This window comes from Rhinolophus sinicus, linkage group LG03, assembly GCF_036562045.2.
Source record: "Rhinolophus sinicus isolate RSC01 linkage group LG03, ASM3656204v1, whole genome shotgun sequence".
Classification (NCBI taxonomy): domain Eukaryota; kingdom Metazoa; phylum Chordata; class Mammalia; order Chiroptera; family Rhinolophidae; genus Rhinolophus; species Rhinolophus sinicus.
In genome coordinates this window covers 42639628-42651068 of record NC_133753.1, presented here as the reverse complement: position 1 = coordinate 42651068, position 11441 = coordinate 42639628, and the positions used below count along the sequence as shown (strand labels likewise).

At 36.0% G+C, this 11441-nt stretch overlaps 1 protein-coding gene across 1 annotated transcript; it reads left to right on the top strand.

Moving 5' to 3' along the window:
• The first annotated feature begins 78 nt into the window (after positions 1-78).
• On the top strand, positions 79-11141 carry SPESP1 (sperm equatorial segment protein 1). Its single transcript, XM_019725638.2, has 2 exons — positions 79-329; positions 8057-11141. Exons 1-2 carry the CDS (start codon positions 260-262, stop codon positions 9049-9051), a joined length of 1065 nt encoding a protein of 354 aa, XP_019581197.2. The 5' UTR covers positions 79-259; the 3' UTR covers positions 9052-11141.
• Positions 11142-11441: the final 300 nt, after the last annotated feature.

Here is an 11441-nt window from a genome sequence, read left to right as displayed (position 1 = left end):
CAGAGAGAGCATGCGCACCAGGAGGGGTCGCCCCGCCCCCTGCGTGCGGCCCTGGGGGGCGGGGCGGGGCGGGGCGGGCCTTGGCCGCTCACGTCCCTCCCCCACTCTGGCTTCTCAGGCGCGCTGGGGACGACCGTTGCAGGGCGCCCAGGGTGCTGAGCTAGGACCGTCGGCCGCCGACGCCCAACTCTTTCGGCGCTGAGGTACCCGGCCTGGTGGCCCTAGGACGTTCCCGTCGCATGGCGGAGTGCTGCGGTCGATGCCCATGAAGTCCTTAGTCCTTCTGGTTGCGCTGTTGCTATGGCCTTCGTCCGTGCCCGCGTATCCGAGTGAGTGACCGGCCCGAGGCGGCAGGGACTCAGGAGACATGCCTCGGGGAACCTCAGGGTTCCGGGAGCCGCCTGAGTACCCGCTCTTTTTTGCCCCTGGTCCTGCACGCCTTCCAAACCCCACTGTCCAGGGTCCTGCCTCCTATGCCGAGGTGTGTCCCTCTCCTGCTCGGCCTCTTCCTCCCGGACCTGCGCGCCTCGGGGCTGACCTGGCGACGCAGCGGGTCCCAGACTCGACTCGTGCGTGGGACCTCCCTATCCCCGCGGAGATGTTCCTTGGTGTTAACCCTGTGCCCCTTTACCGGTGCACGTGCAATAAAGCACGGGTGGGCACACCGCGGCCAGCCGCCCAAGGCGGCCTGCTTTGGTATCGCTGGCCGACCGAGGATGGTTTTTACATTCTTAAGTGTGATTATGAAATGTGATCTTTCGTGACATGAGAAAAAGTATGAAATTTTACTGTCATTGTTCATAAATAAAGTTTATTGGAACACAGCCACACGCATTCCTTTATGTATTGCCCATGGTTGCTTTCCTGCATTGTAACAGCAGTTCAGTAGTTGCCACAGCGACAGGATGGCCTGCAAAGCCTAAAATACTTACTGTCTGGCCTTTTACAGAGAAAGTTGAACTCCTGTGGTAAAACCTGGGGAACATGTGGATGTGGGCAGCAGTCTGAGACCTTACCGACCTCCTTTGCACTTCCACAGAGCATCCTCGGGAGCAAGGCATTCAAAACCTCAGTTAAACAGAATTATAACTTGTGACTTGTCCCTCCCCAAAGCTGAAAACTGATAAGCTTTATATACATGAATTTTTAATTAATAAACCCATTCTGTTTTTCACTCGTATGCTTGGATATCACACTAAAAATCATAGTTATATTTGTATCATTTTAAAAAATGAGTATCCACGATTCTTGGTTAAATTTTTGGTAAATCAACAGCTGCCACATCAAGGTTATGGGTCAAGGGCAAAGTAAAAATGTATGAGTTCTTAAAGCATAAAGACCAGATGTATTCCATTGAACTTTAATTTTTTGTCTTTATGTGGAAGTTTTAAAATTTATCTTTTCCTCTTTACTGAGCTACCAGGTTTCTCCCAATTATATGGAACATTTTGCTACTACCTTTAACTTACGAAGCATTTATTCTTATACTAAATCACATGTTTAAATTACCGCTATTATGAGACTTTAAAACCTTATTTTATAAAAATATGAATTAGATTTTTAAGCACATGATCCAATAGCACTCATATTGAGAGAGTTTTTTTAGAATTCCATTTTGACTTACAGTGTTTTGAGTTTATCTTGTTGTATAGCCTAAGTATTACATTATATATACATAACTTATTTCAGTCTATTAGTATCAACATTTTACCAGTTTGAGTGAAATGTAGAAACCTTACCTCCCTTTATGTCCTTTTACCATCTCCCATTCATAATATAATTGTCTTAAATGTTTCTTTTACGTAGAGAACTACATCAGATGGTATTATATTTTTGCTTCAACTGTCAAACATAATTTGGAAAACTCAAGAGAAGGAAAGTCTATTTATTGCCTTTACTCATATTTTTGCTCTTTTTATTTTATCTTCCTTTCCAATGATACAGGATTCCTTCTTTTATTATTTCTTTTCTGTTTAATGAGCTTCATTTAGCCATTCTTTTAGGGTAGGTCTTCTGGCAAAAACTTCTCTTAATTTTCCTTCATTTGAGAGATCTTGATTATCCTTTCATTTCTGAAGGACATTTTCCTTTGACAGATAATTCTGGATTTTTTTTTTTAACACTTGAAAAGTATGCTGTTTTGTTCTGACCTCCATGGTTTCTCATGAGAACTCAAATTGTCATTCAAATTGGTTTTCTCCTGTAGATAATGTGTCATTTCTTTCAAGATTTTTTTTCTTTGTCTTCAGTTTTCCAAAGTTTGACCAGGATATGTTTTGGCATGGGTTTCTTTAGGTTTATTCTGTTTGAGGTTCACTCAGCTTCTTGAATCTATAAGTTCGTATCTTTTCCAAATTTGGGGCATTTTCAGCCATTATTATGTCTTTGAATACTTTTTCAGACTCACTCTCTTTCATTTCCTTCTAGACTCAGATGACATGAATGTTAGATCTTTTTGTTATAGTCTCACAAGTCGCTGAGGCTCTGTTCATTTTTTTTCCCCAGTTCATTTTCTCTCTATTGTTCAGATCAGGTAATTGCTATTGTTCTGTCTTCCAGTTCACTGATTGTTTCCTCTGTCCCTTTCATTCTGCTGTTGAGCCTATCCTATCGATTTTTAAAATTTCAATTATTGTGTTTTTTCAGTTCTAAAATTTCAGTTTGGTTCTTCTTTATATTCTATTTCTTTGTTGAGACTTTCACTTGTTTCAAACATGTCCATAATTGCTTATTGAACCATTTTTATGATGGCTACTTTTAAATCCCTGTCAGATAATTCTAATACCTGTGTTATCTCAGAGTTGGCATCTGTTGACTATTTTTTCTATTCAAATTGAGATTTTCCTGGTTCTTGTTGAGACCACTGGCTTTTGAAAACCTGGGCCTCTTGGGTATTATGTTGTAAGACTCTGGATCTTATTTAAAGCTTCTGTTACAAATTTAAACGGGCCTCTGACACCACTTCAGCAGTGGAAGAGGAATGCTGCCTTGTTACCACAGGGTGGAGATGAAAGTCCAGGTCCTCACGCAGCCTTTTCTATGGGAAGAGAAGGTATTAATTCATACTTGGTAGCAGCACTTCTGTGGGATAAGGCACCTCACTGAAGCCCGATGACCATAGAAGCTAGGTTCTCCACACAGCTTTTGCTAGTGGGGGTCAGGCCTCAGTGTTTTCTGTGATATTTGGCTGGAATAGAGCAGTTATTAACTAAAAAATTCTGTCTTGCTAGGCTACCCCTTTCCTGGTCCTTTGGCTATGAAGCGAGCAGCCCTTTCTTGGAGCCTTTTATTGTCTGCATCCATTGGTGATTCTGGGTTGCCAGCTGTTCCAGCACCCAGTCTGGGGTATATGTGACAAAAAGAAAACCCAGGGAACTCACTGCTGTGTCATTCCTTGGGTCTTGAAGCCCCTAGTTGGTTTGCCTTCTTCTCTCCACCTTTCAGAGGCCTCTCATGCTTGTTTTATATATAATGTCCAGGGCTTTTAACTGAGCTTAAGTAGGAAGAATAGGGGGAAAGTACACGTTCTCTATCTTTTTGGAAGTGGAAGTTCAGTCTTATTGCTTTAAAACATTTTATTTGGGTCTTATGGAAGAGACAGTGTATTTTACAAATAAACAAGAACACCTAAGTGGAGCATATATGGAAATTATGGGATGGCCTGTTTTTATTTTTAATTTTGGCCAAAATATGTTGGAATTAGATTTACAATGCTTTTGTGTGTATTATTTTCCAGTTTGTGTATAAAGTACTAGTTATTGAAAAAGAGAATGAAGTCCTAATTGACTATTAGACGTCTATCTAGGTAGAATTTTAACTGAGTAGTGATTCGTAATACTCTAAATAAGAGAGAATGTAAATAAGTTCGATATTTTAAAAATTTGTCTAAGATTCTCCTTTAACGTTTCATTTTTATAGGCAGTTAGCCAGTGTACATTATTTTAGCAGCATTCTTTTTACTTGACAAGCAGTTTGATGCCAAGCCTCGAGTTTTTTTCTTTTAAAAGTCTTTAGATAAATACACATGCTATTAACTTAAAATTGTTTTACTTCACAGGCCCATAGTTAAGAATGTCAGGAAATATAACCAAGTCAATGCCAAAATAAAATACAATTCATATTAAATATTATCAGAGAATTATAACACTTAGAAACCATACATAGAACATTTTGATTGTCAAATTCTATTGGTCTGTATGATTTTATTATGTAGGTTTTATAATAACCAGTTTTTAAGACATCAGCTATTTGCTTTGTAACACACTTCAAGTGAAATCCCATATTCACCTTATATTTATGTTTTTCAATGCAGTTCTCAAAAAGTTAAGCTATATTAGCTAAAGTGCTAAACCCAAATTCTGTGTAGATTTGAATATACCCTATTTACTTTCCATTTTTGCATTCTGTGATAACTACACAATCAGCACACAAATGAAACACATAAGAAAATACTCTTTTAAAAAAGTAAAGTTTTTAAAAAGACCTAAATTTTACCAATATTCTTCTGAAATTTTAAATTGTAGCATTAAATAGGAACTCCCCAAAGAAATAATACAATTACCTAGCTTTAGTGTAACCCTATATCTTATTACACTTTGAAGTAAAGATATTTCATATTAAAGTTCTCAAATTTGAGATTATATATCTTTTAAAAATTATATCCCCCACCCCCCAAGATTTTTAAGCAAAGAAGAGGTGGGAGTGGTTTAGTTTTCCTTTTTTATTCAGTTTAGAAACCGTTGATTCTTTGAGATTAAGGCGACATGTTCTTTCTTTTCTTAAAACTTTAGTCTCAAAGGAACTAGGTATATTACTGTGCAAGAGTTTTAATGTTAGCATTTTATTACTATCATTACATTTTTTTGTAATTTTTCGCATGCCATCACTTCTTAGGAGCATAGAAGCAATTTCTTTTTTCCTTTTTGAGTGTGAGTTTTTTCTGGAATAAAAGTGTTCGTTAAAGTAGTTAATGCATAATAGTATTTTAGCTTTACTGATTAGGAAATCTCTCCAGAAACAGATAAAAGTATAGTCCTTTAGGTTTTTATAAAAACCACATTCATATATATTCATTCTTTTAAAAGACATTGTAGAAGAAAGTATTTGTTTCTTATACCTTTAACCAATTGAAGGTTTATGTATGCAATTAGATATGTATTTAAATTGGTGGTGGATAGTACATTTTTAAAAACTTGACTTCCAAATATCATTTTAAAAATTCAGTTAGTTTGCAATATATTTACATAGATGACAGAGCACTAAGTTTACTTGGGGGTGGTTTTTTAATTCAGTTTCTTTAAAAAAATAAAATAAGCCAGTTAATTTACACATGTTAAAACCATTATTTGTAGCTTAAAATGACTGACAAGACCTTAAAAAATCACATTTTTAATTTATAAAAATAAAAAATGGCCACAAAAACCATAGTTTCTCAGCAGAGGTAGAGAAATGAAACTACTCCTAACTCTGGGAGAAGAAGAAAATCTTATGAGTTCTATTTTCATATCAATAGTCTTAAATTTAAGAAACTTTATTTCAATTGATTCTTTTGTCTAGATATATAATTATATCATCTGCATATAAAGATAGTTTTACCTTTTTCTTTTGGATTCTTATGCTGCCAATTATTTTCCCTTGTCAAATTACACTGACTATTACCTCCAATACCATGTTAAATAATAATGGAGATATTAGTGTCCTGACCTTGTTTCTGTCTTTAGCAGGAAAGCTTCTAGCGTTTTTACTAAATAGGATCCAAATCATGTTTTTAATGTTCTTTTTAGGGACTTAAATGTATATTTTAAAGAAATGTAAGCAGTTACCTTTACAGAGAATATTATATAGTGTTCTGTAGCTTTTAAAGTGTTTTCAAATATCTAATTTATTTGGTTCTGTGAGATAAAAGGACAGATATAGTCCTTTAATTTTATAGTTAAGTAAATGTTTAGAGACACTAAGTAATTATCTAAGGTCATGATGCTAGAAAGTAGTAGAACCAGAACCAGAATGAAAGATTTTTTTTTTCTCACTGCACTAGGCTACATATTCATTTTACTTAAAATTTTCCTTTAGGACAATGCACTTTATACCTATGAGAATGCATAAATAAGTTATTTTACTTTATAAAATGTAACTTTTAATGGTTTACTATATTAAGTAATTGGGTGTGTGTGCTTGTGTGTGTTTTTAGTGCGTAAAATATTACATTGTACCGGTAAATAAGTCTAAAGTCCCCTTTAATGTCCAACTTTAGTCCCATTCCCTATCCTCAAAGGCAACTACCCACATGAGCTTGGTTTGTTACCCTCCTGTCCATTTTTTAAAAAAAATCCACAATTCACTGAGGAAATGTATGATACTATGACAGTGATTACAAAATATCAGCGTAAGGATAGTATCAAAATCTATGTTCTATGTCTCTCTTTTTTCACCCATCATCATATGGATCCTGAAGTGTGCAAGGCTTTTCCAAGCACGACATAAAATGCAGAATCTGCTTTTAGAATCCAGATCTCTAGACAAGTCTAGTGTCTTTCCACTATCACATTGCCTCACCAAACTGTTCTCATTAAGAATTTTTTAAAATTTGGAAATATGCTTTCATTTTTGATTAAACTTCATCTGGTCTTTCTAAATTTTACCAGAAGAGTTAAGGAAGACAGGAGAGTGTAAATATAAAGCATTTTTGGACTATTTGTGCTTGCCAAACAGCTGAATAAAAGTGCCTCCTGAACAGAAAGTTTGTTACTGTATTTCATTTTACCTGGAGAAGGAGGATTCAAGGAGGAGTTATGTATTAGACTTTGGTAAAAAGTGATTTACTGCCTTGAATTAAATCAATTTGTATCTATGATAGTGGCAAAATCAATTCAAAGTTACATGTAATACAAATTTCCAGCACTGAAAATTAAAAACTTCTGACTGAGAAGTAGGGGGTTGAGCAGAATTTCAGAATATCTTATTCAATCAGCGTTACTGTTTTCCATATTGGAAATGAGAGGCTTCACCACTCAAATGCTGCAAAATACCAGCACAAAAAAACTGTCAGTTTTGTTGTCAGAGTGAAAAGTTGATGGTTTAGACTAGAATCTGCAAACTTTTTCTGTAAAAGGCCAGATAGTATTTCAGCTTTGCAGGCCATGTGGTCTCTGTTGTAGCTACTCAACTCTGCCGGTGCAGCCCAAAGCAGCCATAGACAATACATAAACAAATGGGCAAGACTGGCTGGGTTCCAATAAAACTTTATTTACAAAAACAGTTGGGTGGATATGACTCACAGGCTATAGTTAGATCTTTGCTTGGTTGAAGGCAGTGGTAAACTACTAAATGTTTAAATAGGCTTTTTGGAGAGAAGGGTAAGTCCTGGTTTATAGCATTTTCCCCATCATTGTTGATTTCAAGCTACCTATTGGACATAACTGAAGAGGGAGGTAGAAAAAAATATACAGTAGCAAGCACACCAGTATAGAGCATTTCTACCATACACAGATACCCTAGATGTAAATAACCTCAAGAGCATAGATAATAGTAAGATGAAATAAGAAAATGATTGAGTTTTGAATATTTATTACCTTTGTTTTCAATATAATTAATTTCAAATTCAGATAATTTAATTTTTAATGATGTCTATGTTTAACATCTGGCTCACAGAATTACTAAAATTAATAATTGGCTCTGGTGAGCCAGTATGACCCTACTTCAGCACACACTGTGTTGAAGGACATAATCAAAAATTTTGTTTTAATAAGTTGCCTACTGAATTATAAGTTATATGGGAGAGTAACAGCAAAAAGATATAGAGAATTATGCTAACATGCAACTTTTACACCAATCTTGCTCATCTCTTTCAATAAGAATCTGAAAAAATAATTTTGCTCTTTTAAGTGAGAGTTGACTGTGTCAGAGGTGCTTTATTTCTTGGTTTTTTGTTTTTGTTTTTTTTTAATCCCAACTGTGAAGTGATAGCATATGGAGTAAATTTGGGTCAGTAGACTTTGTCAATATGTCATATACAATAATAAATGTTACTTATTGTTTGATTTTTTTCCCCCTTAAGGCATGACTATGACACCTGATGAAGAACAAAACTTGAATCATTACGTACAAGTTTTACAGAACCTACTACTAAGTGTTCCCACTAGGGAACCAGGCCATGACAAAAAATCAGAGCCTCCAAATAATGTTTATTCTATGGGATCGAAGGTATCAAAATTTAAGGAGATAATTACACATGGTGAAGCTTCAACTGAGAATGACGTTATGATCAATCCTGTCACTGACGAAGCTACGACTTTCTCTACTAGAGGCTTCACAATGGAAACAGGGAGCAAAACGCCGACTAAAAGGACAGCATTTTGGTCGATTAAACCAAACAATGTTTCTATTGTTTTACACTCAAAAGAACCTTATATTGAAAAAGAAGAGCCAGAGCCAGAGCCAGAGCCAGATGTAAGACAAACAGAGGCACCAACGTCCTGGCCAAACGTTACTGAATTACCCACAAGTCCTTCAAGTAGGAGCACTGACTGGGATACCTCCACAGAACTGGAAGATGTCCCTCAGCTCTCAGGGGAAGACGAGACACTAGCATTTGAAAAACACCCACTGATTTTGAGTAATGAAGACATTTTGAAACAAATTTCAGATATTAGTTCAGAGGTGCAAAAGGTATCTCTTGCTGAGAGCCTCAAGCCAGAATACAGAGAGGATATTCAAGCCTCTAAAGAGCACCTAAAACGAAGCCTCGCTCTAGCAGCAGCAGCAGAACATAAATTAGAAAAGATGTATACATCCCAGTTATTACCACTAGGACGAAGCAGTGGTGAAGCTGATGACATTGAAACTGTTATTAACGTGCTGTATAATTCTAGATCTAAGTTATCTGAATATTTAGATCTTAAATATGTCCCACCAGAGATGAGAGAAAAAGCTACGACAGTACTCAATACGTTGAAAAAAATACTGTGTATAAGTCAAATAGAAACTCAAAACCTTATTAGGAAGTTATTAAACAATAATATAAAAATTTTAAACTTACTTGACATTCCATGACAAAGGTGATTTAAGCAAACCGGGTATTCACTCACAAGAGAAATGAGCATATTAGTGATTCAAAAGTTGTACAAAAATATTTACTGTTGTAGTTCAATGTACTAACATCTTATATGTCATGTGTTATGAAAAATTTTCATATGCTCTAAGAGCCTAATAATTTAAAATAAAATTTTGGTTCAGGAGTTTGTAGTTTTTTCTCATTAATCAATTTAAAAAGTTATAAAGATCTAATCTTTAAAATAGTTAAATTTTGATTTTGCTTGAATAGATTAGTTAAGTTCACCCATTTTATAAAAGTTAAGAGAATGTATGATATATATGTATAAATATATTTTTATAAATAGCATATAAATTACTCTTTCAGAGAATCTGAGTTTTCTGTCTGAATAACATAGTTGGAGCTTGTCTCAGAACTGCTTTCATTTGGATGTATGTGTGCCTCCTGTGAAAGTGGGTGATATTAAGATACATCTCTTTTCCTTTGTTGTTTAATACTGTTGGAATATCAGTGAGGGAGGGATTATAACCTGGATTTGCAGTGAAGTCATTCTCACTTATTTCCTCTTTTTGTTTGTCTATATACATATACATTGAAGCTTTGCAAATCTTTCATCTGGGATTATGACTAACATCATTAAACTTAACTGTGTAATATTGTAATTATGGTGCAGATAATTCTATTTCATGATTTGACCAGTATAATATTTAAATGTATTGATGTATTTATTCATTCATCAAGCCAGTCATTTATAGTTTCATAGAGATTTACTGACCTTTTTCTATGTGCAGGACAAAAATGCGAGGCTTTGGGGATACAATAATGAGACCTAGTTCCTTCTCTCTTTGAGGTTATATTATAGCAGGGAAGGCAGACACTAAACAATAACCTCAACAAATTTTAAATTTCACTTGTGACAAGTTATTAGGAAGGTGTGAGAAATTTGACCTCACCTAGGCCAAAATAATGGGGAAGCTACCCAGAGAAGGTAGCGTTTCAGTGAGACCTAAGGGATGAGGCTGTGTGCACGGTAGAGGCGGCTCCCAGCAGGGGGGACAGTGTGTGCACAGGCTCCGAGTTCAGAATGCGTGTGGCAAGTTCAAGAAGTAGCTGGAGCGTAGAAAGGCAAGGCGCCGCATCTCAAAATGGAGCTATTGAGGCACAGTCAAAATGGATCCTGCAAGGTCTTAAATTGCATATTGAAGATTTTAGCCTTTTCCCTGTGATCAATGAGAAGTCGTTCGTTGGTGGATTTTGAGCAAAGGATGGGTATGATCAATTTTTTTAAAAAAAAATACCATTCTGGCTACAGTGTTAGAGGTAGGTAAAAGTAGAAGTGCCGTATACACAGGCCAAATTTAGCTTGGACTAGATGGAAAGAGGTGGCAATTATGTGGTAGAATCAGCAGGATTTGGTGCTTGAATGATATGGAGACTGAGGGAGTAGCAGAGATCAAAAATAATTCCCACATCATTAGCTACATTATAAAAAGGACTACATAAGTTTTCTTTTACAATAACGCTCTTTACCTTTCCATGGCTTGATAGCTCATTTAGTCTTAGCTCTGAATATTATCCCATTACCTGAATGTACCACAGTTTATTCAATCATTCACCTATTAAAGGACATTTTGGTTGCTTCTAAGTTTAGGCAATTATTACTAAAGCTTCTTAAACATCCACGTGCAGGTGTTTGTGTGGACCTAGGTTTTCAATTCCTTCGGGTAAATACCAAGGAGCACAATCACTCAATCATACAATAAGTATGTTTAGTTGTGCAGAAACCATCAAACTGTCTTCCAAAGTGGCTGTGCCATTTTGCATTCCCAGCAGCAATGAATGGAAGTTCCTATTGCCCCACATCCTCATCAGCATTTGGTGCAGTCAAGTGTCCTGAATTTTTACCATTCTAATAGGCATGTAGTGGTCTCGTTGCGACCTACTAGTTTTTAAATAAACTTTTATTTTGTGTAATTTTAACTACTCACCTGTTTAAGAACCTCTGGTTTGTTTCCAGTTTGGGGCTATTAAAAACAAAGCTTCTATAAACATCCATTTACAGGTTTTTGTGTGAACATAAGTTTTCGTTTCTCTGGGATAAATGCCTCGGTGTCAGATAGCTGTGTTGTGTGATAGTTGCATGTTCTGTTTTGTAAGAAACTGCCCACTGTTGTCTAGAGTGGCTGTATCATTTCGTATTAACCAACAGCAATACATGAGCTTCTCTGAAACCTCACCAGCATTTGGTGTTATCACTATTATTCAATATTTATTTATTTTAGACCAGTGTAATTCACTGGTTTTAGTATATTCATAAAATTTTACAACCATCACAATGATCTAATTCCAGAATTTCATCACTGCAAAAAGAAACCCCCTACCCATTAGC